At 55.9% G+C, this 24906-nt stretch overlaps 9 protein-coding genes across 9 annotated transcripts; 5 read left to right on the plus strand and 4 right to left on the minus strand.

Annotated features, from left to right (window-relative positions):
- Window positions 1-699: 699 nt before the first annotated feature.
- DICSQDRAFT_183033 (uncharacterized protein) lies at window positions 700-3790 on the plus strand (the record flags this gene model as incomplete). Its single annotated transcript, XM_007369514.1, has 4 exons — window positions 700-773; window positions 834-870; window positions 925-1595; window positions 1649-3790. 4 exons carry the CDS (start codon window positions 700-702, stop codon window positions 2373-2375), a joined length of 1509 nt encoding a protein of 502 aa, XP_007369576.1. The 3' UTR covers window positions 2376-3790.
- Window positions 3791-5174: 1384 nt separating this feature from the next.
- On the minus strand, window positions 5175-7103 carry DICSQDRAFT_140159 (40S ribosomal protein S5-1). Its single transcript, XM_007369515.1, has 6 exons — window positions 6918-7103; window positions 6718-6855; window positions 6555-6660; window positions 6358-6498; window positions 6205-6306; window positions 5175-6146 (listed from the first exon to the last, which is right to left on the minus strand). Exons 1-6 carry the CDS (start codon window positions 6998-7000, stop codon window positions 6105-6107), a joined length of 612 nt encoding a protein of 203 aa, XP_007369577.1. The 5' UTR covers window positions 7001-7103; the 3' UTR covers window positions 5175-6104.
- A 736-nt stretch (window positions 7104-7839) lies between these two features.
- Window positions 7840-9686, plus strand: DICSQDRAFT_183035 (uncharacterized protein; the record flags this gene model as incomplete). The annotated part of the gene is made up of 4 exons (XM_007369516.1): window positions 7840-7931; window positions 7987-8252; window positions 8306-8824; window positions 8896-9686. The coding sequence occupies 4 exons, from the start codon at window positions 7840-7842 to the stop codon at window positions 9684-9686; spliced, it is 1668 nt and encodes a 555-aa protein (XP_007369578.1).
- Window positions 9687-10197: 511 nt separating this feature from the next.
- On the minus strand, window positions 10198-11144 carry DICSQDRAFT_68969 (uncharacterized protein; the record flags this gene model as incomplete). Its single annotated transcript, XM_007369517.1, has 2 exons — window positions 10198-10382; window positions 10457-11144. Coding segments are annotated over 2 exons (873 nt in total), but the record flags the coding sequence as incomplete, so codon positions are not given.
- DICSQDRAFT_157213 (uncharacterized protein) lies at window positions 11127-12016 on the plus strand. Its single transcript, XM_007369518.1, has one exon. It carries the CDS (start codon window positions 11163-11165, stop codon window positions 11376-11378), a length of 216 nt encoding a protein of 71 aa, XP_007369580.1. The 5' UTR covers window positions 11127-11162; the 3' UTR covers window positions 11379-12016.
- A 354-nt stretch (window positions 12017-12370) lies between these two features.
- DICSQDRAFT_111353 (aldo/keto reductase) lies at window positions 12371-14024 on the minus strand (the record flags this gene model as incomplete). The annotated part of the gene is made up of 8 exons (XM_007369519.1): window positions 12371-12609; window positions 12670-12829; window positions 12886-12969; window positions 13026-13112; window positions 13175-13348; window positions 13416-13571; window positions 13621-13652; window positions 13790-14024. The coding sequence occupies 8 exons, from the start codon at window positions 14022-14024 to the stop codon at window positions 12449-12451; spliced, it is 1089 nt and encodes a 362-aa protein (XP_007369581.1). The 3' UTR covers window positions 12371-12448.
- Window positions 14025-15498: 1474 nt separating this feature from the next.
- DICSQDRAFT_173716 (uncharacterized protein) lies at window positions 15499-16237 on the plus strand (the record flags this gene model as incomplete). The annotated part of the gene is made up of 3 exons (XM_007369520.1): window positions 15499-15551; window positions 15611-15655; window positions 15712-16237. 3 exons carry the CDS (start codon window positions 15499-15501, stop codon window positions 16235-16237), a joined length of 624 nt encoding a protein of 207 aa, XP_007369582.1.
- A 4246-nt stretch (window positions 16238-20483) lies between these two features.
- DICSQDRAFT_91869 (uncharacterized protein) lies at window positions 20484-22191 on the plus strand. Its single transcript, XM_007369521.1, has 4 exons — window positions 20484-20637; window positions 20723-21046; window positions 21253-21512; window positions 21633-22191. Exons 1-4 carry the CDS (start codon window positions 20561-20563, stop codon window positions 21803-21805), a joined length of 834 nt encoding a protein of 277 aa, XP_007369583.1. The 5' UTR covers window positions 20484-20560; the 3' UTR covers window positions 21806-22191.
- Window positions 22192-22547: 356 nt separating this feature from the next.
- On the minus strand, window positions 22548-24698 carry DICSQDRAFT_183038 (uncharacterized protein). The gene is made up of 8 exons (XM_007369522.1): window positions 24471-24698; window positions 24172-24395; window positions 24000-24102; window positions 23912-23943; window positions 23829-23854; window positions 23423-23747; window positions 23257-23342; window positions 22548-23167 (listed from the first exon to the last, which is right to left on the minus strand). The coding sequence occupies exons 1-8, from the start codon at window positions 24641-24643 to the stop codon at window positions 22919-22921; spliced, it is 1218 nt and encodes a 405-aa protein (XP_007369584.1). The 5' UTR covers window positions 24644-24698; the 3' UTR covers window positions 22548-22918.
- Window positions 24699-24906: the final 208 nt, after the last annotated feature.

Raw genomic sequence — 24906 nt, forward strand, 5'->3', positions numbered from 1 at the left:
ATAATCGTTAGACGCGTGCAAGGGCGGTACGATGGGACTTCCGAACGCGAGTCCGACTCATCCGCGGCCGCCTCCGCTGAGGTCGGGTTGGGTTGTGTTGCACGGTGGCGCGTGCACAGCCCGTGTGGCAGACCAGCGAACTCGCCGACGCTGGGGGCGCTGCGACGCGTGGGGCTCCAGTCGTGCGGACGCGGCGCGGAGGGTCGAGCACGGTGGAGAGAGCGGGATGATAGTCCTCGGTGATGCAGTCATGAGAATGGAAGACGACGGGCACATGTATGTATAGAGTGCATGTTCCGGAAGGGGGCATGGTAAGTGAGAGTTGCCGGATTGAGCGACGGTCCTGGAAGCATTCAAATCGATCCGGTGCGGCCGAGGGAGGGGAGGCGCCGCAGTCCGCCGTGGGCCGTCGTGCACAGCGGGCAGATATCCAGCGCGCATGATGCTGCACGACGGGGACCAACGACGGGCACAGGCAACAAAAGATGATTGCGGTGGGAGGAGAGAGAATAAAAGGGAGGATGGCGACGGGCGAAGCGGGGATTGGCCAGGGGCGTAGACGCCCGTTGGGCCGGTGGGCCACCGAGTGCGGTCAGGGCAGGGTCTCTTCTCTCTCCGCCGACCTTTCACGCCATCGTTGCGGCTTTGCCGCCCCAGCTCCTTGTCCTCTTACTACCACCATCTCCCGCGCTGAGCACCATGCCTCGCGCATCGTCCTCTACATCCACCGCATCCGCCTCATCTTCCTCATCCTCACATAGATCAAGGAGACGGTACGCTCCATCCCCGCTCCCACCGCCTCGTGCCTGCCCGCCTCACACAGTCCTCCCCAGCTCGCTCATCCGAGAACAGCTCTTGAAGGGCCTTGAAGTTTGTCCATCTTCCTGTCTTCCGCATATTCTTCGTTGACACGCTTCCCCATAGATCCTCGGGCCACATAGCCATCCACTACCTTCCGAGCTCCCACCCTCCCCTCCCGTGTCCCGCGAGTCCTCTCCCGCCCTCCCCACAAAGCGGCGACACGAGCCAGACTCTGAACCACTTCACACCAAGAAGCCTCGCACGTCCTCTTCCTCCTCATCGTCACGACCCCAACCACCGTCTCGCGCAGTCCCCATACCCAGGCACGAACCCTCCGAGGATGGCGAAGTCAAAGAAGAACCTCCGGAAACTCAGGGCTTCGCTCCCATCACTTTCCCGAGTAATTTCCCGGTACGCCGACCGAGGCGTGGTATCCTTGCCGTCGCCGAGTGGGATAGCATCTACGAGAAGTGCTTCGTGAACGGGCGTATGCTCAAGTATTCGGCATACGCGCGAGTGGCTGCGGCGCATCCCACAACGTCCAAGGACTATAAGGCGCTGCGAGTGTCATTAAACCCGACTTCGTCCTACGCGAAACACAGCCTGCTCATGGCGCGTCTCGAGCTCGTCGACTCGTTACTTCACTTCGTATACGGGCTCTGGGGCAAAGAGAATGCCGTACGGATGTGTTACAGGGCCTCCTGGAGGACAGTCGAAGAGGCCATCCACAGGACGGAGGCGAAGTGGCAGGCGGAAGGTCGTGATGAGCGTGAGAAGGCGTTTCTTGGACTGATGTAAGTTAATCAACGCATCTCGGGTTCCCTCCAATTGCTGTAACAAATCACAGTCAAATGCTGCATGCATTCATACACGGGCGTAAATTGCGGCACCACATGAATCAGGTGGACTCTGCCAACGACAACAAGCTGTCCCGGCTAAAGCTGAAATGGGAGATGGAGCAAAAGAAGGAAGCTGAAGCGAAAGCCCAGGCTCAGGCTCAATCTATACCTCCAACCGCTGGCCCTAACATGCTTCCATCACCCGCGAGCAGCTCAACCACGGGCAGTTCCAACTCGACGCCACTCGGCGGGCACGGTGCGTCCTCGGCGAGCCCATCCATTACCCGGGCAACGCGAGGCGGTACCGCGCCCGGCAAGGAGATCTTGACTCTCCCTCCACCACACGTCACTTACGACGTGAACGCGCAGTTCATCTGGGAGAACAAGTCGCAGAGTGGCGGTCTCCGAGCGGCCCTCGATCGCATCCACTCGTCGCAGAGCACCCTCAATCTTCCCGTCATGGCTAGGCACTTCCCGCGGACCTTCGCGCGGATGATCAACACGTCGCTCACACCCTCCGACGAACACGAGCCGGACTTCCAGGACGACGAATGCGAGCTCTATTGGCCCGGGCAGGTTATCACAGGCGATGGCCTTGGCTGGGTATGTCTTATGGGCATGTCCATGGTCAAGGAGTTTGGCAGGGACTATGGATACCAGGGCGTCGATGGGGTCATACCAAGGATGGCTGGAGACGAGAACCTCGGGCACGCCGATCCGCGCTTCACCAAATAGGCGAAGCGTCCGATGCCCCCAGTTCCTGGCCCGTCCTATACGGCATCCATTCAACATGGGCATCGGGTGTCCCGCAACGCGCATGGTACTGAAGACCTTTTGGCGTCGTCGACGTCAACCTTCAACACCGTACAATGCCCATCGGATCTCCCGCTCTGCACGCCGATCAAACGCCGACTTGAACGATGCAGCGCCCTCCCCGCGCCTTGTGGCGATAACCGCCCTCATTGTATCGCTATAGAACGTCGATGGCGGCTCGTCAGACGCTCTCTACATGATAGAGCCCCGCCGCAACAAGCCTCGCCTCAGGATGCCCTGTTCGTCCCCGACCCTTCGCTGTATCGTCTAACTGCTTGCGTGCCCTCGCCCCTAACCGCGTGTATCCTATGGCTCTGCTCCTCTGGCCAACATCTCGATCCTCTACTCCCTGTCGTCGCATCGTATCCCTGTGTTCTGTACTCGTACTTGTACTATCATGTCTTCCTGCTGTCATCTGCCATCAAAAGCACGCAACATCCCGCCGCTTGCCCGACGTCGTCCGGCGTCGGTCGCGAAGGCAGGCACCGGCCTCATCATCATCCATCCGTCTATCTCGCTTCCTCTCCCTCACGTCAACTCAACGCACATCGTCGTTTCTGTCTCCGCCACCTTGCCTCATCTCTCGCAGGACTCCGCGTTCAGCTCTCGGTGTTATTGAATCGGATCGGTCGGAATCGGTGCCCCATAACCATCATCGCCCCTATATCATCATCTCTCTTGCTTCACGTCGGGCGCCCTTGGCTTGGCTCACATTTGTTTTTGTTGTCGTTATCGCTTGCATTTCATGATCTCTCGTCGTTCTAGCATACCTGCATTTATTCCTAATTTTCTGATTTCTTACATTCCGTTGGAGCACTCCATCCCGCCCTCTGTGTCACGCGCCTCGGCCCCCCACCTCTTACGCGTAACGCCCCACGCGGGGCAGGTTTCGCCTGCCTCCGGCGTGCCTATCGCGTCTCAGCGGCGATACGGCGGACGTGATAGGAGGTCACACCACTGCGGCTGCCCTACGGCCGTCATACCTCACTTGTCCCAAATGGCCACGGTGGGGCACGTCTACAGGGAGGCGTATTCGCTCAGGGGTGTCGCGTTTTGTATACCGCGGATCGTCCGGACATCCGGATCGATATATCCCTACCCTTGCCCCAAGATCCCAGTCTTGTTTTCCGTTTTTGCGCCACTACCTTCGTAGAGGCCACATCTATACTTTCCTGTCGCTGCCCACCCCGTTGTATTGCTATCGTTGGTTGGGGCCTTGGACGCGCTTGCACATACTGTGTCCCTCTGGGTTCGCTTGTTCTATTTAACGTCGTGTAGTGGACTCGGAATGCCGCATCTCGGGCTGGGGTCTCCTCGGATATACCTAGGCCTTCGGCCTCTGACCTCATGCGTGTTCACGTGAACTTAAACTCGACGGTCTATCCTGATGTTGTGCCAGAACATCCACTTTCTGCGACCGTCTGCGTCTGGTCCCCAGCCCAATTCCACGGAAGTTCTCATGTTGCGTCTGCGGACGCACGCTTTCCTTCCTATTTTCGCAGAGCTGCGAGGGACCGAGAAGTGGGCGTGATGAGCCCACTACTTGGGGGAGGATCATGTGCAAAAGCCTCCGATGTGGCGTTTCGCAGTTTCCGCTTTACGCTAGCCTTCTGCCTCCTGCGCGCCCGCGCGTTCTCTGGCACAGTACCCGCGCGCGAAGGCGCAACGGCCTCCACTACTCATAGTAGGGGATGCGCATATACATTGATAATCGACGCGGATGCGCGCGACGATCGCGAGCTTGAATGTCTGCCTCGTGCACATGCATTGCACGTACTATGCGCGGCCGCGGCACCGACGGTCATGCATCCGGATAGCCTCGGCCGCTCGCGTTGGTTACGCGAAGCTATTGGTAAGGAGACCCGCGAGCTTACCAACGGTTGACACATGCGAGTGAGTTAGGCGTGATATCGCGCCGCCCACCAGCATGGACTCTTCTCACCGTCCGCGGGTGCTCTGCGGCTGGAATCATATTCGCTGACATCCCTATGCACACAAATTGCCCTTTGGGTCGCAATATTGGCGCTGCGCGCGCGGCAACCTGCAGTGGTGCGCACGGGCGCGATCCTGCGTCTCCCAACCAGAGTAAATCGGTTGCGTATCGGGTGTATCGATAGGTAGCTACATGCGCACAGTATTGACAGATTCGGAGGGCGCAGATCCTCGAAGTACGCAGCCGGGGGCAATCATGGAGCCTCGTCCTGAACGGTGCTAGCATTCCCAAGGAGAGGAGAACCTGTACTCGCAGGAAATATGAGATAGAATGCATGCGCGCGCCGCAGTACGTACACGATTATGACGACGACTGCCAGCGTTCGCGCTCCCCTGACATACCCCATGTATCGTGACGCGCATCATTGCAGCCCGCACCGTCCGCCCGACCTCGTAGGTAATACCTAGGCTTTGACCGATCTGGCCACCGACGCTCCGGCAGCCCGCAACGGTTCCACCCTGCAGAGTGCGGAGTGCGGCGTAACGATCATTGCTTCTTGGTGACTAGCCTGCAGCTGGCCTGCCATTGACACTGCCCCTGGACGTCAACATGTTAGTACGAAGCGGCCCAATCCGCAGCCATCACTGGGGGCGTTGTGCGTCGGGCCTGGCCCTAGGCCCCGTGGGAGGTCGCGAGGATCCCGACCACCCTGCTAGAGACTAGGTGAGCCTGGTGAGGCGAGAGCTAGCGCCCCAGCTCCTATATCCTATGCTGGAATGTGCGTGGGGGTCCATGTTTGTCGGGAGCGACTCGATTACCGTGTGTAGTTTACCCACCTCGAGCCCGTTGGACGCGTCCGATGTGCGCACCGTTTCCCAGCGCACGTCGCGCGACGAGAGCAGCTGATCTACCGGTAGCAGCATATGCGGTGCCCACGGAGCGGATTTTGCGTACGATGTCAACTGCCGCATCGACACCCCTGTACGGAGGCGCGTCCTTGTTTCCTGTGAATAGCGAGCGGAATTCGGAGCACTGTGGGACGCACATGACATCAGGTACGCACACTCCGAATTACCTTCCTCAAGTCATTGCACACGCGGCATACAGTGCTTGTTCCCAAGAGCCTCATGCAGAGAGGAAGGACCGTTTCGCTGGAGAATCTATATGGTCGAGTATGTCGGACTTCTGACTGACGGAGTGAGGGTATGGAGCAGATGGGTTGACACCCCTCCCCCTTCCCCCGCGACACCGCGGGAGGTACCAAGTTCCTGGACTGAACTCCCTTCGACGCCTCTAATTGGGATCGTGCGGCCCACAAACACCGGAGCGGCAGCAGGTGCAGACGGGTTGACAAAGTTCGTGGCCCGGCGTTATTCATAGCTGACGATCTCAGCCTGAGTGCCCACAAGGACATCAGGGGATCTGACCGCTTCGTCGCAGAACGACGGGCTCGTCTTGAAAATAGCCCACTATCTGTTGATGAACCCGAGACATGCCACAACAAGGTAGTGTACTGGCCTGTCAGAAATGCTATACGACAACTCGTGGTTCAGCACAGAGAGCAGATACAAGCAAAGCGATACGCAGCGGTGAGGACATTGCCATAAGCGGACATATGGGTTACATGGTGCGTCATGAAAAATATTGATATAGAAGGAAGCTGCGAAGATCCAGAACACCCATAGTGCCATAGCTCGGGTCCCCCAGGAACTGAACTTTCACCGGTTGGACTTGGCGACACGCTCGAGTTCATCCTTTTTCTGCACATATGACCGTATTGAGGCATGCAAAAACTGACAAGTAAGCATATAGACATACCTTGATGGCGTAGGAGTTTGACGAGCCCTTGGCCGCGTTGATCAGCTCATCAGCAAGGCACTCCGCAATCGACTTAACGTTGCGGAACGCAGACTCGCGAGTCTATGTATAGAAGTAAGACACTGTTCATTGAAAGACACAGCGGAGACGTACGCCAATAGTCAGGAGGGCAATAGCCTGGTTCACCCTGCGTAGGGGGGAGACATCGACGGCCTGACGACGGACGGTACCCTGAGACCCAATGCGAGTGGAGTCTTCACGGGGACCAGTGTTGATGATCGCATCGACAAGAATCTAGGCGTGCAATATTACTTTCAGGAGAAGAGCTCGTCAAACATGGTTGAACGTACCTGGATGGGGTTTTGGTCGGTGAAGAGGTGGATGATCTCGAACGCGTGCGCAACGATGCGGACGGTCAAGAGCTTCTTGCCATTGTTACGGCCCTTCATCATCAAACTATGTACGCAGGTATGGGTATACTGAATGTGAGGTTGAAGAACAGGACTAACGCACCTGTCGACCAATCGCTCCACGACGGGCATCTGTGCCTTCTTGAACTGCTTCTTGGAGTAACGGCCGGCGGTGTGGGGGAGGTAGACCGCATGACGGATCTGGATGTAGTCGGCCAGGGAGATGTCCTTCACCTCGATACTGCGCGTTCCAGCGTTGTTCAACTCCTTTGCGTCGGAAGAAAGGCAAAGGAATATACACACTCCTGGGTGTCCCACTTGCCGAAAAGCTTGACTTCCTGACCAAGCTTGGAGACATCCTTGGGAAGAGTCTGAACAGCGGCCATACTGGGATGCTTGTGTCTTGAGGGAGCCGCGAGGGACCTTTTGTATAATTAGAGGACGTCGAGGACGATGAGGACGGCAGTGGAGGCGCACACCGGTCGCTTGTTTGATCCTGTTGTGTCCGCCACCTGCAGAACAAGGTTTGCGTCAGGCGGCAAGTTCCGCGACAACTATACAGTTTCTTGTGCCTCCATACAAGCGCCCATCCGGCCTTCCAGCTGAGCGCTGAAGCCATGAACGTTCATGGCTTCGACATGTGCGCAATCATTGGCTTCTAAAAGAAAGAGTCAATCCACATCTTATTCCGCATTTCTTTCAGGTTGTCAATCCTTGTTCCACCGAGCTTTGGTCCTCGCATCCTACCATGATCTCAGTCTCGTCTCGCCTAACCCCCTGGAATAAGCAGCCGCTACTATCTAGGTCCGGTCTCGTGGTCGTCGTATGGCACCTGTGACTTGTCGCACGAGTACCAAGTAGACGCGACTCGCTCAATTCAGATCGGGGTACCAGCGGAGCTTTTGTCGAATAGGCAGCTTCCGCAATAGTCACTTGAGCGTCAGCTAGAGAGCTCTTTTTCTGTCATATGCCATTCTGTGGAACGACCCCGAGTTGACATTTACTGTCCCGGCAGAGATCGGACCGTTCTGAGATGGCGATGAAGCTTCTCCTTCCATGACACAAGAGACGTGACGAACAATGATCTGCATCGTCGCCGAAGTCCTCTTTCACTTCGTCACCCTTTCGCCATGGAACCCTACGTTAATCCTGCATTCCGTCTTCCTCTCACTTTTCACCCTTCGCAGGCTCCTTTCTACCCTGCAAGCACACTGTCGCTTCGAGTATGAACTCTGAGCGGGCAGACCGCACAGTCCTCGTCGAAAGTGCGCTCGCCCCCGACGACTTGCGGGCTGCGTTCGCTCAGTGCGGAGTCATGTAGGTCCGATGCTCGTGTGGCGCAAAGTCTAGGCTGACCGCTGCACGCATATAGTCGCGGAATGTATGCTGCAGGCCCTTCTAGCGACTCAGCTCTCTTCCGCTATCACGTCGAGTATCGCGATCAGGAGGCTGTGGGACGCGCGCGTTCCCTCCAATTTTCCAAGACAGCTGTATATTCCGTGGACTTGCAAAGTTTCGTCCAGTACTTCAACTCCGCACTCCTCCCGGATCCGCATTTGACCCCTGAAGCTGACGTCCGAGATGACCTTCGATGGTCGCCGTATAGTGTTCGCCACAAAGTTAGCAAGACCCGGACAGGTAATTTCGCATTTACGGAGCGCATATACAGGACACTCAAGATAGGTTGTCAGGCAGAGACAAGTATCGCTTCAGCACTCACACGAGATCGGAACCCGCGACCTCAGCGACTCATCTTCCACATCCAGCCCCAGAACTTCGCCTGCCGGTGGGCCTAGAATCCATCACTACGGAGGACCGTTCCTACCGTGCGCCCGACCCAAGTTGTACCGTGACGAAGCAATCGCTTATCTCTGCGACCATTCCATCGGTATCAGCCAATGCATATACGGACCCCAGCTTCCCGGTACGCCCACCACGCATACCCTCACCGGTCAATGCCACCTCCTCGAGTCCGTCCGCCTTTGCCAGCGGCAGCATGAATATGCAGGCGCTCGACATGTTTCCGAACGCTCGTGGGGGTTCTGACGATCTTCACCCCGGCTGCCTGGACTTGTTCCAGGTTATAAGCAGCCTCCGTGCTAACGCAAGTGGCGTGGAGGGCCGTGGCAAGTGGATAATGGCCGCCATCGATTACCTGCGTTTGCATGACATTCTAGCCGCAATCAGAGTCCTGACTACTATGATGGAAGGTGAGCCTCCCCTTCACTCTCGTGAGCATTGCGATGACGTGTCGAGCTGACTGTTGCAATCGCCCTGACAGTCATGCAGGGCAATGGTCTGGATGAAGCAGACCTGAGACCGGCCCTGCTACTCTTGGCAAACTGCTGCCGAGAAATGTCCAAGAAGCTCCGTCATACACCGGGCGACGCGGGAGCGATGGAAGAGAGCAAGCAATATGCCACGCAGTCCATCGAGTTGTTCCGGAAAGTGTACGGCTCGTCTGGTCCTCCACCCATTTTCGACGGTTTTCGTGCTCCCCAAGCGTCATCCCCTTTGGCCGCTGGAACCCTCTTGGCGCCTTTTGACCCCACTCGTTCACAAGTTGCAAGTCGTACAACCACTCCCTTGGCAACATCCAGCGCGGAGCTCGCCAGTCGTCATAGGACACCGAACACAATTAGCGCAGAAAATGAGCGGAAGAAGATGCTCGAGCGGAAGATCCAATCCCTCCGCGATCGTCTTCGAACACAAGAGGAATCATTGGACCTGGAGCGGTGTGCAAGACGGAAGGTCGAGGATCGCCTCGACCTGGAGCGCCTCTGCCGTCGAACACTGGAGGAACAACTCAAGACGGCTGAAGAGTCTGCCATCAGAGCACTTCGTGGCGAAGAATCAGCCTTGGACCAGTGTCGTGCAGAGCTGGAGATGCGTAGGCAAGCCGAGGAACGCATCGCAGAGCTGAGAGATCGTATCGCTATGCTTGAGCGGAAGCTGGAGGAGGTATTGGAGAATGATATGAAGACGAAGGACTATCTGAGGAGGATGGGTTTGTCCTTGATGAAGGCGGCTAATGGAGACCTGGCGATAAGCCCGGTGTTAGCCTCCTCGTAAATTAGAGACGTGAGGAAATAGCATTCGTCTCGTTCGTGGTCGCAGTGACGAATCGTGCCTGTTACCTTGCGATCATGGCCCGAGTTCGGAGCGTACTTATCAATAGATCTTGTGTCTGAACATCTACCCTCTCAAACCAGAGAAGGTGGTCTCTCGATTGGTCTGCTCATTCCGTCCTGGTGTACAATGTCGTAACGGTAGGTGTCACGGCTGACGCACCTTCACGGAGAAGTACGGTAGTACTCTGCTTCGTCATCCGAGGTAGCGTATTTCGACCAGTCGTTACATTGTTATACAAACTTATCCCGCAGCGGCGTGGAATGCTACCGATACAATGTTCTTCAGGACTAGACGAGAACACGATACAGCCAGTTCGAAGAAAGTGACGACGTAAAGCCCACCAAGCAAGGGAACACGGCACAACGTTCTGTACAATAGATGCGCGACCTCATGAAACCCAGCCGCATATCGTATACGGTCGCTTTATTAGGTAGGTAACCTATATAGTAGCCTATGAAGTGCAGCAGTGAGTAATATGACCGGACCACCGTCGAAGAGGAGCGTCACGTACCTTGACTAAAGTCCAAGAATTAACCACATCCTGTATGCGCTGAAGTAGCATATCCCTGCATGATTCGCACGTAATAGACTCCCCAATAGGTTCAAGGTACGTTCTAAGAGTAGCTGTGGAGATACCTAGGATGAATAGCGTCGTGAACGGTGAGCATCACGAGTCTACGAAGTAAGAAGGAACGATGGTGTGATCTTACTGGGCGTGGCGTCCCACACCATCCGCGCAGTGGCCAACGCCCAAGCTCGGGTGAGCTTTGCCCGCTCGTCGTCGGCGCAACCAGGAGTGGCGGGGTGGGAGGCGGGAGGTTGGAGGAGGATGTCTCGGAGGGCGTGTAAGCGAGACTGGTGTAAGAGAAAGAGCCGCTTGAGGTAGACGGGGCCCATCTTGGTGACGATGTCGTCGGTGAGACGGGAGGTGTCGTAGGACAGAAGATGGCTTGAGATGGTGATTGCGAGATCCTCGAGCCCGTAGTGGCCGGCGAGGGCGTACGTCTCGACCGGGCGATGAGGAGCGTGCGAGAGGATGAGGTGGTAGAGTGGATACTGGGGCGTGGCGTGTGCTGCGATGGATACTCCATATTTTTTCATGGCTTCGAGAGAGCGGTCCACGGTCTCGAGGGAGGGATAGAAGTGCAGACAGGAAAGACCGTACATGGTATGGAGAAGCACGTTGGCGACGTCTCCGCCCTCGGGTATGTGAACCGACAGAAGCAGGCCGGTGATGGATGGGCCTCCGTGGAGGAATTGACCGAGGAAAGCGTTGGAGGAAATGTTGAGGATGCGATGTCGATGGACGTAAAAGTAGACGTGATTGGAGGATATTATAATCGAATCAGGGAGGAGGTCGTCAACTCGGAAGGATGGATTGAAAGCGATGGAGATGGTAGCGTCGTCTGGAGGTGTATGCACTGCAGGGGTCTGGTGAGGAAGAACGTTAGTGCAATGGGAGGTTATGAACGGACGTATGTGGTTCGAATATTGAAGATACTCACTGTGAAACCCGTCTGCTCTCCAGATCCGGAACTAGGCGCATCTCGGTGTGGGGAATCGGAATTCGTCGAACCGCTACTTTGGTTGGGTGAAGGATATGGCCACAAGCTAGATGTGTCCATGGTATGACGCTGTGGATAGATAGAATATAAATGTCCGAAACAACTCGCGCGTGATTATTTCCCCCCGTGTGATCTCAACACGTTGCCTGCGTTAGGGCCAGGAGGCGGAGGGAGCCGCGGCGGCACCCAAGCGGATGTGGGATCGTGTCCGTTAAAAATATGGACACCTGGCGCTTGGAAAGACTTCGTCAAGCTTCTCCGGCCAATGGGATTGAACCACGGTATGTTTCGTGGTTCGCCGTAATCCAGCGCTGTCCTGCTAAATCTTTGGGACTCCTCAATTCCATAAGCAGTGTTATGGATTCAGGACCGCCTCCCGCTCACGAGACGTCAATACAGCGCTGTACGCTACGTGTCTGATAAGTGATCGCAACGGGAAATCTGGCAAATGGGCCTCTGGTCAGAACGCGCTACTCGGGATGCCGGATGAGCAATTATGTTTCGCCAATGATGCTGGCGAAGTAAGCTTATTGGACCAAGCCTCCCGTCTATCACAGAAGGAAAGACGTATAGCTGGCGCAGTCCTCGTCACAAGCTCATCCTTCCAATGCTGTGCTTGCATTGCATTCCGCTGAGGCGGGCGCGGGACTGACCGATGAATGGTTGACCTACCGTCGTGTGAGTTGAGGTTGAGGCCTAGAGTTTCGTGTCGTTGCAAGCGTGGCCAAAGTAAAGCCGAGACTTTTATATATGACTCACCAAGGCATGATCCCTCCATGATCCATTCGAACAAAGACCTCTCGAGACATATCCTGCGGCTTAGTGAAATTGTCTCGTATATTCTGGGCGCTTGAGCCCCGCTATGTATCCACGGGATATTCCGGACAGAGGCTCTCGCGCGCCACTTCGCCGCGGTCCGTTGTTTGCTCCGCGGTAGCGGCCGATAAATGCTGTGCTGCGTAATCCGGATTCCGGACGCCGACGGTAGCGGATCCGAATTGTGAACGCGACTTTAGTCACTATGCACCGACACCGATCTTGAACCAGTGCCAGGAGGGAGGAGGAACAAACTGGACACATCTATACAATACTAGCGTACATTCGACTGAGCAAGCAATGACCGGGCAGCCGTGGATTCTAGCGATACTCGGCTCCGCAGTCGCCGATACTTTTAATCAGTTGTGCTCCATTTGAACGCGCAAGTACTGCTTCGATTTTCACTCTGTCGTCCCCGTCGAGGCGGAAGCTGTAGACTTTCTGATTGTCGTCTGTATGTTCCGAAACTCCCATCCTCACACCTGATAAGACAGAGGGTCAGCTGACGTGGCAGAGCCTCGTTGACAAAGAAATTTCACTACCGATGATAACTGCCCCGACGAAGGGGTGGTCGAGTACCCAGCGGGTAGCCACGTTGGCGATGCTCATCCCATCATATTTGTCAGCGATAGCACGGAGCTCCTTCAAAAGATCCTGGAAGAGCGACCAAGAGCCCCACGCTCGAGTAATCATATCCAAGTACTGTACCTCGACTTTCAATGAAGTTCCGCCGATAAGCTGACTCAGACGCGACTGACCTTGCGCTGAGACGGTGTCAGCGATCCAGAGTATAGGTCTGGCTCTTCCTTGCCAAGCCAAGCATCGGCGAGGAAACCGCCGCACTGCGTTCATATGATTTAGAGATGTACCGATCAGGATAGAGCACACTATTGCTCACCAGAGTGCCGTATGTCAGTAACTTGACGTTATGCCGGTTGCACACTTCCGCCATGGCATAGAGCGGACGAACGTCGATAAGCGAGAACTGCAGAAAAGTGAGCCCATGGAGCCACGATGGATTAACAATGGTCAGGCGCGGTGGCCCACCTGGACTTGGTTGGAGACAATCGTACCCGAGCCCAGCTCCGTACAGATTTCGTCCATGACTGCGCTGTTGAAGTTGCACAAGCCAATCAGCCCAATCTTCCCTTCGCCTTGCAAATCCTTTAGGTGATGCAGCGCTTTGAGGTAGCGGGTGTCGTCGTAGTCCTGCCAATGGAACTGGGATTTCGTGATCAGGGCTCGTCACGTCAGGGCACGTCGAAGCCAATACAGCTGATGTTCGTACCTGAAGCAAATCGATACGGTGGGACTGCATACGGGCAAGTCGATCGTCCACTGCCTCTTCGACAAGCGCTCTCGTGGGTTCGACGGTCCTGAAAACACACCATTTGGTGGCGCCGAAGATCTCTTGAGGATCTGACCACTTCTCTCTAAATTCGCCCTGGAAACGCAGTGAGTCATGACCCACGCCGAATTATCAAGCGACGCACGAAAAGAATCTCAGCAGGTCCGTAGTGGTCCGCTAAATAGACGCCAAAAGTATGGTAAGGAGTGTCCCGAGGTGCCATCAACATACGACATACCCTACAAGCAAATCGAGGCGAGGACGAGGACAAATTAGCGCCGAGCCACTTTCGCAGCACGCAGATTGCGCCTTACCATATCTAACACAAGTCATAGTAAGTTCAATCGCTTGTAGGACATCTATGATCTTACCAAACGCCGTATAGCCATTCTCCGCGTAAATGGCCATCTGACGGCGAATCTTGGCGGCAGGAGCACTTCCCCACGAATTGCTCGACAACTGCCATAGCCCGTTGAAGAGTCGGGGCAGGTCATGATTGCCAAGGCGAAAAGTTTCTCCTCTAAGGGCAGAGTCGAAGATGACGACCATGGCTGAAAATACAAGTGTCGATCTTGGCAGAACCTCGGGGGACAGCTGGATCTAGTGCAAGGCATCAATGAATTGTTCCTGGATTTTATAAGTACCTGTCAGACCAGCTCTTCTACAGAAAAGCCGGATGGAAGGGCCAAAGGACGAGGAAAATGGGAGCGGACGGAGCACGGCAATCTGTTAACTTACCGGCGGATACTAGCGCTTGCGACAAATGCTACTCGGGGTTGCCTTGTTGAACCGGTGATCGGCCGAGAGCTAGCAACACTATGCGTGGCGACAAGTGTGTAAGACAACAAGCGGTCTGCATGGGCGAATTTAAGTCGAGGTGTGGATAGGCAGTGAAAGAGGTGATTCTATCGTTGAACCGGTGCACCGGCAGTGAGACAGCGCGCTGAATCGCCTCGTCACAGCATGTCTGTCATCAAAGCCCGATTTGGTCCTGGGCGTGACACGACCTCGTCACGTAGGTTGTTGAATGATTGACATTTCAGGCAGGACCTCACGACGGCTCTGCACTGTCTCTGCCTCCAGGATTGTATCCGAAATTATGTACAGTCATTCCCATCTGGCATGAATTTGAGGTTTCTGCCGAAGATAGAGGGACAAAGTCACCTCAGCGGGGATCTGAGTCTGCCAAAGTGGCAGATCCTACTATATCTTGCCCATCGTCGGCGGCCGCACTATCCCCTACCAGAGGACTCAGGGATGACTTTCTATTCAGCTCACAGCATCGATAGCTACGATCGCCAAGCCACCGCGGGATACGAGCTTCCTATCGGGCGCATGATCACGTTGAATTACATGGAGTGATACTGCGCGCCGGTAAATAGATTGTTACCCACAGGAGCACAAGGCATCGTCGCATCGCCGGATGGAGTGTCAGCGACCTCGCCCCTTTGGTAAGGCGATACCGCTCATTTATATGAATAACCTTATATGTGATCTTTACCACAATTAGAACGGGCAATACCGTTGCTTATACGGTTCGCATAATGAGTCGATCCACCCACTTTTTCCATGCTGTCACCATCCCACATGTTTGGCGACGATGCTAATGTGGATATTCCCACCATCTGTGTCTTGCGTCCAGTTGGGGTCCTCCAGAGTTATTCCGCGGTCCGTGGGTCTTCGTGCTAGAGGTAACTAGCAAAACAGACTGTCGCAGATGCAAGTCGAGGTACGAGATGCTGCTGTCCATGGTTGCGATGTGTTGTCGTGGTGGAGTATTGCAGGAATATGATCTAGAAAATGCAGGTAGACACCTGAAACGTTCTGTGAGCCGGTGTACCCGCCATTGGCGATAGGGCACCGGACCAATGGGACGTCTGTCGGGGTAGACCAAGCGAGTGCTTGCTATGTACAGCGGTATATCATCAGTAACCCGGCTGTTCTTCATAAAGAGTGGCTCAATAGACCACTTCGAGTCAAACCCCCGACATCTCACCATCAGCTCCTAACTCCTGTCTGCACGATGTCGTTCACCGGGTCAGCGACCGCGAGTAATACTTCTGCATTTGGACATGTGTAAGTAGCTTGGTTGTAAAACGCAACATATGAGTTGACCGAAAGCTGGCAATCCCCAGGAATCTCATGCACGATACGCTCATTGCGAATCTCCAGCTCTCCGAGTTAGGATCTATTCTGCATCGGTTGATATGCTACCATCCACTCACATAGACCGCAGCATGCAGGCAATCACCCGAGCCCTCCTGTGCTCTAGTCCACCAGAGGTTACAGCAGCATTCGTCACAGCGGTATGGACGCGGCTGAAGAAGACGGCGACGGCATGCGAGGTTCCAAAGCCGGTCACCCTGTTCGTCGCAGCAGAGTGTATCGATAGCGCTTGGAAGCCTAGCGGGGAGCTCGGAGAAGTACTCCGCAGGAGCCGCGTATTGTACGGCGCTGGCATGGGTCTTGCAAGTTTGAAGATCCTCACTGCGGTCGTGATTGGGGCGGCTCGTCCAGGATGGGTGCCAGACGACGAGATGGAAGACTATCTCGCCGTTATCGACGCGGACATTTGTCAGGCAATCGTCAGCTCGAAGCAGGAGATAGACGCAGGAGTCACAAACAGTCAGGAGGTGGCCGACGTACGGCAGGGAATGCTTGACGCTCTGGAGGATTGCAGGGCTGCGATGCAAGAGGCGTTCCCGTTTGAACGGGGGTACATGGACGCTAAGGGATGGAGGATGGCCCGTCGTCTTGGATAGTAGCAAGCGAACAATCAGAATGCTTGTACAGTTCCTCCGCTTCACCTGGTCGTATGTGTATTGCCTGAGACTCATGAATACTATGTTCTGGATCCTCGTGACCGATTTGCCATGTCTGTAAGACCGATAGCTCGATAAGAGCACCGGATATTGAGTGGCATTCACAACGCACTAGTGTATCTCCGCAGCGGCGACTCACGGTTAATTCTTTGCGTCATGTGTACTCAGATACCTGGCAGGGAACTGACGTCGAAATACCAGACGCAGCCTGAGTGCATCGTGCCAGTCACGGTGACACGTCGAGATACCTGCTTGTTTGGGTAGACAGGCGCCTATTTAGCGCTTAGGCGTCTCATGTCCATTTCGACGTCAGCTCCACCTGATGATAGGGTTTTCTGCTCTTTTTGGCTCGGCGAACGTCGCCAGGGGAGTTTGGACTATATCTTATTCTTCGTGGTCTTGACTTTTATGGGGAATGATTCATTTTGATGACACGAAGTTGACTGAGCGATACTGCGGGCGGCGGTAGTCACGCTTGTAATCGCAAACGTCTTGGCTAAAGTGGACTTTACTAACTCCCTAAGGTACGAACAGGAAGAACCTTGAGCAATGTATGACGTGCTCCTTTCACCGACCGAGGCATGTGCCTGGGCTTCGCCTCTTGATGCATGGAATATGGGCGATCGACGATACATGCAAGAGGCAAAAGGGAGCCATGTCGGGGGAATAACGAGCGAATCTGGGAATCGCCTTGCCACTATTGCACCAATGCGGGTCATGCTGTAACCTCGGCCAGGCGGATGCATGGAAAAAATCAAGGGGCCGGTTCTATGTGATCCCGTGCGAGCTCATATGTATGCGTCCTCGTGGACGTCGGCCTTCAAGCTCGTTCCCGGATGATGTGGGTGCGGGGCGAGGTCCTCAGCAGCCCTTGCGGAGCCCCTAGCCACGCACCTCACCCCGAGTCGGTACCCAGGCCTTCGAACCACCACTTTCCTCCAGTTCATTGACGGTCCATCCTGGACCCCAACTTGGTTCGTTCTTCCCACAGCATACAACGATTTGCGCTGCTTTCCGCAGCATGTCAATGCGATACCGGCCCCTGCTTTTCGTCGGGCGTTTGAGGGGTTATCCCGACACCCCCCTGCAGTCCAATCACCAAGACACGATCGTGGTTTGCTGACCTATACTCCCACACTCCCACAGCCCGGGGACCCTGCACAAAGGTTTGCTGTAAGCTCCGAACGATTATAAGCTCGATGCCGCATGGGAAGTGTCTTGTCCCAAACAGGATAGCTGCTCACCAGGTCAGAAGATGCCCTATGTCGAGGGGCTTTAGCCAGGAGACACGTAACGAACTTTATAGCTGGGGCTTCGCGCTCAAGAACTTGTGATCGATCAGTCCTGACACTGTCTTGAGTCATCGGATAGAAGCCCGGATCGGATAGAACTGTGAACACTGTCTTGGGAAGGATTATGGTCAGCCAAGTTCATGAACTGGACGTACAACCACTTACCACCTATCGATCTCGTTTGCGACCGATCGAGCTCACCCGCGGACCGGGAACCTGCATGCGCTGCGCATGTTCCCAGAAGGCGGAGAGAATTCAACACCGATGGCACATTAGTGGGAACCCGACGATGAAATGAGAGTCTCGAGACTCTAATTGACGCCACAAACTCCGGCGTATCAGGATATAGCCTTTTCAGGGGAGGAAACTCTGCTCTTCCTGTACCAGCATGGGGGCCTTCAGATCCTGTCAGCCACCGCGTGTACGCCTCAGAAGCTCCGAACGTGACCTATCTGGATCTTCTCGCACTGGAGTCATTTCTCGAGAGAACCCCCACAATGACTAGTACTGAACGCTCACCCACCGGCCTTCACATCGACGCTCCTGGTGAAAGATTAGTGTCTAGAACGAACAAGGATGAGACTGATCCTAGGAAGGTTCCGCTCGAGCATCGGAATCAGTTGACGTAAATCTGTCCTGTAGGTCAGAAAACGCACTCAATATTGAGGTATAGTGTGAGAAGAGGGATGCAGCTTGGAATGTACGTCAGAGTAAGATGGCTCCCATTAATCCATTAGTTTGCGCCCGTTTCTCTCCTGGTGGACCGGCACCATCTGTTCCATTCGACAGGGAAGTGTATACGGAGCCCTTGGATGGATCATATGTTGTGTCACACAGAGGAGAACCGACGTGACACGACCATGTTCGAGAAGGTGAGCTATCGACCCCTGGATTAGATGCAGAAACGCTCACCGGAAACTCAGTTGCGACAGGTTAATTGACTCCAGGCGACGGTGACCATACAAATAGCCACCGAATCAGATGAAGTAGCTATGAAGCAGCGGTCAATGGTGGCGGCCGGAACTTGGGCCATCGGCCTCCTCGGCTCATGAATACTGAATGCATGTCGCGCCGAAGAACCGTTGATGTGGGGATTTTGGCGAGGGTTTGTCTGAGGATAAACACATTTGTACGTGTACGGTCATGTTGAGGTCAGAATGGTCCACTTACCGTCCCTTCGTGCATCTGCTCCAGCACCCCGCCGTGCGCCAGGGTCCTGACCATCGTCCTCCTCATCCGCTCAGCCAGGGCTCTTCCTGATCTATTACCCATCCCGCCACGTATTCTCCGAAGATTGGAAACCTCACAATAACCAGCACCTCTGAGGGTGAGTTTCGGACTAGAATTAAAGTTCCTCGAACCCAATTGGATCCTCGTTCCCCCCAGGGGACTCACGCGGCAACATTGCACACAATATCCTGCACCGGCGAGCGCGGAGATGAGACGTACGCAAGATATCGCTCATCGCACCGCAAACCAGGATTTGACTTTGATCGCACAGTACCCAGGAATGCCACTACTCACGGTGCACAGTAAATCCGTAGGTAAGACGTCGTTCCATCAAGCTTGGTATGAATGCTGACAATCACGGACCCGGAGACATATTCTAGACCTGGATGAGCTGTCACCATGAGTTTGCGACGGAAGATTCAGCAAGCTGGTGTACCTCATCTTGAAGAAGGCCGTTACCTCTGCTCAGTGCGCCGAGGTAGGTCTTACGAGGAGACGAGTCGGGGCGCTGTATGTCATATGCTGTTCGCCGCAGTCGCGTGCTGTGTCGCCAGCGAAGCTTGATGCGAATCCTTCAGTCAGCACTTTGGTGGGGCCTAACAAACATAGACAACAGAGTCAAGTATGCCGACGTGTATCCCAGGCCGAACGAGCGAGGTATCGCTCCAGGCGTGGCAAGTGCGCTCATGAAGCTGTCTTTTTCGAGGATCTTTTGAGGATACACAGGGAACCGGCAGTGGATGTCGACAAAAACACATCATATTCGAGACTGCACCCGCAAGGTTGCTCCGTTCTAATCGGCTGGTCAAACCTATTGTTAGCACATACAGTTAAAGCTCCCCGCTGTTTTCCTGGCTTGGACAAGTTGCAAGTGTCAGACATGCACGTTTCAACGTTCGACCACTTGGGAGAGAGGTATCCAAGACACAACCACCTACGAGCCTCAGCGGCATGGTAAAAGGCGATCGACCGAGAACGCTTGCTGTAACTTCGCTACTTGCAACTCCGCGGAGGGCTCGGACAACTGCACTATACCTCAGAATTCTTCGGGTCCGTTAGAGGGGTGAGATCATCTTCCCGCCCACTCGAAGCCTTCTAGACCACCTTAGTGGCATGTTGGGACATGGCGAGCGTTTGATACGCAGGACTTGTTCAAGCCCGAGTTGTACGATATCCCAGCTGTGGTCAAAACATGAGAGAATGAGGTGTATCATACCGAATGATGCGGCGTAGCACACCGCAAGTGGGATTCAATGCTATACATTGTCCAAGGATAACTGCGGCTTCGTAATTTATTGTTCAGACCACAAGGATAGCGCAGCTGGCATATTGACAAACCTTTGCGTTCATTGACCCGCATTATGAGCCGTCGTTATGCACGTGGGGTATTTTTGGTATAACGAAGAGGAAGAAAAAAGGTAGCTGAGACTGCTCATTGGAGATGGGGCATGCGGGTGGGATCCCGGATACATAGCAACCCTGTTCCCCGATCAGTGTAGGGGCGCCTGACCGGATTACGGTGACAAGATGACGGGAATCGCAGCCAGCCGCATCGCCGCAGTATGAGGCATCCACCCGCCGCTCGCTGCTCCTCACAGGTCCGGACCTTCTCTGCACCACGTTCATACAAAAGCTTGACGCCTCCGAATTCCCGCAGCAGGCTGCATTCTTCCCTTTCTCTCCCATTACACCCCGTCCTCGTATTCCTCGCGCTTTCAGAGCTCTCGACGCTTTCAGCAGTATGTTCGCGTTTAGCAAATTCGTCCTCCTTGCCACCGCTGTCGCGGGTCTGCAGATGGTTGGCACTTCTGCCCAATCGTAAGGACAACCAGATGATCCGTACGTCAAGGGCTTGTCACTGACAAAACTTCCGCCCTGCGCGCTCGCACACCCGGTTCCTCAGGATTTCCTCGCAGTGTCAAGCCACCCTAGCGGGGATTGTCAGCTCTTCGGATGCGTCTTGTTTGAACGCGCAGAACCTCGTCGGTCTCGTACTCTCGAGTGGCAGCAATGCTTCCATTGTCCCGACGCTCAACACCTGGCTCACCGGTCTCTGCGCGAAGCCGGCGTGCTCGAACGACACCCTCTCCACCATCGTCCAGAATGTCACGTCAGGCTGCCAGTCTGACCTGAACAGCCTCGGCCTGTCTGGAATTGACGCGAGTCAGCTTTCTGCTCTTGTGCAGACGGCGTATCCGACCGTTCGCTCTGCGCTGTGCCTTGCCGAGTAAGTCCTTCCTCATCATTAAACCGTCACCCCACCCTTCCTGTCCTCCTTTCTCCGCACTTCACAGTGTGGTCATTCCTTTGCCTCCTTCACACGCTGATTGTTGTATTCTTCTCATGTACCCCCGTCGCCTCCCCCCGTCCGTCTCGTGCGACTGTGCATGATGCATCTTTGCCCAATGTTTACGGCATACCGCGGACCCGCAGCTCTAAGCAGAACAACCAGCTATGCGTGATCGAATACCTTGACAGCGTCCAGCCCTACACCGGCAACCTCACCCTCGCAAACATCGAGGCGATCGGAAGCAATCTCGCGGACAGCAGCTCCGCCCCGAGCATCCCCGCCAACGTCACCTGCACGGACTGCGTCAAGGGCGTGTACTCCGTGCTCAACAGCGGGCTCGGCAGCTTCCTCCCGTCCACGATCGGCTCGTCCTTGCAGAGCACGTGTGGCGCCTCGTTCACCGGTACGTCTTGCCCTGTGTGCGAAAGTAGTGGCCCCCTCGTGCGCTCTGCATGAGAGCGGGGCTGTACTTGCATTGTTCGGACTGTATGGACTGCGGCTGATGCCCCGTTGTGTTTCGCAGACGGCTCCACTCCCTCCGACGTCGCGCAGCTCGCGAGCGGTGCATCGTCGGCATCATCATCGACGACCGTCACGCCCAACGGCGCCGTGCCCGCGCTCTCCTTCGCACCTATCGTCGGCGTCGCCGCGTCGGTCCTTGTCGCGGCTGTGTCTGCACTGTTCGTCCTTGCGTGAGGAAGGACAGGACTTGGATCAAAGAAGCACAGTGCTTCGCTACTCCATCGTGATACTCGCTCCGAACGTGCGCGGACCGCTGTTATGATACTGTGATACGGACTCAATGGACTGTAGCAATGCTGAGCCTCTACCTTTACGCATCACGTCTTGTTTAATCATGCCATCGGACATATCGCAATGCATCGGATGTGGCGCACAACTTCTATCGTGTTGTACGGTGTGCCTTGCTATGTATGTGGTGCGGTCCCCTCCGGAGTGCTTCCATACTCCGGGATGCACCGCCTGTGGTTTGTGCCGGCTCCTTTGTCTCTATAATGGACGCCGCTGATATGGCTTGCTTGGAAGGTGCCACCGTTCGATATGCATTCATCTTTTCAACCCGGTTGCGGAAATTCACCCAGAGATGGGTGTGCTTTGTTACATGTCCATCGAGTGCTTCGCAGTCACCGGGTGAATTACCACTTTCTCGGCTCGAAGACTGATTGCGGCCTCAGGCCTCAGGCATAGGTCAGAACGTGAACGACACGGACGACTGGGTCCACGAGCGTCGCGCTGAATGTGCAAAGGCTTCGTTGACTGATGAGATTTCCCACATCATTCACGCTGGACGGCTTTCAGGACAGGAAAGGGAAGGGTATCGATTCTCCTTATGTCCGGGAGAAGATGTCTATCTCCACGTTGCGATCGACGTCAAGGGTCAACACAGCGAATCTGCAGCCGGACAGCACGCAATGCGGACGTCGCCGCAGCGCGTATGCGGGACGATACAACATGGCTTATATTTGGCAACAGACTATTCGACAGTCGATACAACAGCAGCGGTCCCTTCGAGGGACACAAGACGAAGGGGGTGTATGTGGCCGCGGGCACGCCAGCCCCCATTTGAACAATAGTAAGTGGAAAGGAGAAAGCGGAAACGACCATGTAGGAGCTGACGTGCACCGGTGCACCCCCCTCGGCCGGTGTGCAAACCTGAAGAACCTATGGAACGTATGTAAAGTGAGCACTAGAGACCTTGATATCACCCGGAATCCAGACAGCCAACAACACAACAGACAAAGACAAAGGCGCTTTGTCACCAACACAAGCCCGAACCCCGAAAGCCTGCGCTTAGCAGTGCGTCCTGGGCGCGAAGGCGAACTTGAGCTTCCCGGACGCGGTCAGGATCCCGTAGCCGTCCTCCATCGCGTCCGAGTAGATGTGCGCGAACCAGCCGAGGCCGCCGCCGGGGACGGACTTGAAGTACGCGCAGTTCGCGTCGAGCAGGGCGAAGTAGTCCTTCTCCTGCGCGAGCGACGCCTGCGCGCCCGCGCTGTTCGGCCGCTGGCTCTCATCGTGCACCCCGGACGGCCATCCGTTCTATATACGGGAGGGGAGCGGATCAGACGGTGTGGGTGTATACGCGCGCGCGCGAGAGAGAGAGAGAGGGCGAAGGGACGAAGGCGCACCTCGGTGAAGTAGATCTTGCGGCCGTTGGCCTGGGGGACCCAGAACTTGTCGACGCTGCTCTTGATGGAGGGCCACGCTGCGTTCGCTACTCGCGCGCGCGCACATATACACACACGCAGAGTCATGAGCGCAGCGCACGGCTTCCGAGAGGCAAGCGGAACGCACCGGTCGTGGCCTCCCGGCCAAAGAACGGCAGCATGTGCGCGTCGATGACGTCGACGACGTCGAGGACCTTCAGGCCCGCGCCGCCGTTCATCTGGAACGACCACTGCATGTCCGAGACGGTGACGGGGATCTTCAGGCCCGCGAGGTTGTCCTGCGCGGCCCTGACCTGCGCCGCGAGCTGCGAGGCGGGCAGGACGCCGTCGAGGAGCGGCTCGGAGCCGAACTGGACCGCGCGCGTGACGAACTTGGCCTTCGGGTTCGAGTGGAGGGTGGAGAAGAGCGCGTCGCGGCGGGTCTCCCATTTGTTGTCGCCGTCGAAGCCGAACTGCGCGCGAGCGGGTTAGGATTCGCGGTACACGCGATGATGGTCGGGTGAGTGGAAACAGAAAAAGAGAGGCTCACTCACCCAGATGAGGGCGTGGACGCCGAGGCCTGTTTATGGCGGGAATCAGCTACGCGATGGCGCAGAGGTCAACTTTAGCGACGCACCGTTCTTGTAGGCAGCCTCCACAACGTCGTCGCTGGGTGAGCTCCTTCAGGGGTGCGTCCTCCGTTGCGCGAAGGGATATGCACTCACTAGAACCCTTTGTTGTCACAGGCACCATAGAGCCGGATGTAGCGTCCGTTGAAGTTGTTGCGGATGTTCGCAAAGTCCTTGTCGAGCGTGCTAGGAGACTGGCCTGGATATTCGCGGCCATCATGAACTCTCAAAATGACCCTCGACAAGGAGCGCGGGCTGCGACACTCACAGGCGCTGACCTCGTAGCTGAACCCGAGGAAGGCGTACTCGGTCTTGTCGTCGCACCACCATCCGTCGAGGCTGTCCGGGACGTCCGCGGGCGTCTCGAACCCCAGCGCGGGGAAACAGCCGCTGCTGGCACCCGACGACGTCTGCTTCGCCGGAGTCTTCTGTGGGGCGGCGCTGGTGTGCGTGCTGGTGGTATGCGTGCTCGTCCGTGCAACCGAGGCCGTGCTGGTATACATTCCATCCGCTTAGCCTCTCCGACAGCTCTGCGCCTCGCGACGGGGGGATGGTGCTGAGACTCACGAGTTGTGCGCCCTGTGCGCAGCGCATCGCCGCTGCCTCGCGTGTGTGGCAGGAGAGCCGACGGGAGCGGGCGCGCGAGCGTGGTGCACGTGCGCGAGCTTGATGTGGGCGGCTTGAACGAACGAGGAGAAGCCGGAAAGAGCGAGGAGCGTAAAGAGCGTGAGGGAGAACATCGTGGAGGATCCCGCGGGAAGAGACCGTGGTGCGGCTGCAGGGAGAACAGAGGGAGAGTGGGCAAGCCTTCGTCAAGATGGCGGCGCCGCCTACTAAATAATATGTGGATCGCACCCCGAGCGACTCGGGGATGTCTTGGCACTGGGCAGCACCGGCATCAAGACGCCGAATAGGAACAAATACCTACCCAGGGGAGCCTCGGGGCGGAGGCCCAAGACCATACGGGCGGGCAGCTAGGCAGTGTTTGGCCTGCGAGGAACAA

Source organism: Dichomitus squalens, assembly GCF_000275845.1.
Source record: "Dichomitus squalens LYAD-421 SS1 unplaced genomic scaffold DICSQscaffold_51, whole genome shotgun sequence".
In the NCBI taxonomy this organism is placed as follows: Eukaryota; Fungi; Basidiomycota; class Agaricomycetes; order Polyporales; family Polyporaceae; genus Dichomitus; species Dichomitus squalens.

What these genes read in the sequence shown, in the direction of transcription:
- DICSQDRAFT_140159 (XM_007369515.1), bottom strand. Translation starts at nt 7,000, where the DNA reads ATGGCCGCTGTTCAGACTCTTCCCAAGGATGTCTCCAAGCTTGGTCAG. An exon ending in TTGCCCTCCTGACTATTGGC is followed by an intron (nt 6,307 to 6,357) that starts GTACGTCTCCGC and finishes TTCTATACATAG; the next exon opens with ACTCGCGAGTCTGCGTTCCG. An exon ending in CAAACTCCTACGCCATCAAG is followed by an intron (nt 6,147 to 6,204) that starts GTATGTCTATAT and finishes TCATATGTGCAG; the next exon opens with AAAAAGGATGAACTCGAGCG.
- DICSQDRAFT_91869 (XM_007369521.1), top strand. Translation starts at nt 20,561, where the DNA reads ATGTTCGCGTTTAGCAAATTCGTCCTCCTTGCCACCGCTGTCGCGGGT. An exon ending in TCTGCGCTGTGCCTTGCCGA is followed by an intron (nt 21,047 to 21,252) that starts GTAAGTCCTTCC and finishes GCGGACCCGCAG; the next exon opens with CTCTAAGCAGAACAACCAGC. An exon ending in GTGTGGCGCCTCGTTCACCG is followed by an intron (nt 21,513 to 21,632) that starts GTACGTCTTGCC and finishes TGTGTTTCGCAG; the next exon opens with ACGGCTCCACTCCCTCCGAC.
- DICSQDRAFT_157213 (XM_007369518.1), top strand. Translation starts at nt 11,163, where the DNA reads ATGCACTGCAGGGGTCTGGTGAGGAAGAACGTTAGTGCAATGGGAGGT.
- DICSQDRAFT_183038 (XM_007369522.1), bottom strand. Translation starts at nt 24,643, where the DNA reads ATGTTCTCCCTCACGCTCTTTACGCTCCTCGCTCTTTCCGGCTTCTCC. An exon ending in GCGCACAGGGCGCACAACTC is followed by an intron (nt 24,396 to 24,470) that starts GTGAGTCTCAGC and finishes AATGTATACCAG; the next exon opens with CACGGCCTCGGTTGCACGGA. An exon ending in TGGCCGGGAGGCCACGACCG is followed by an intron (nt 23,343 to 23,422) that starts GTGCGTTCCGCT and finishes GCGCGCGAGTAG; the next exon opens with CGAACGCAGCGTGGCCCTCC.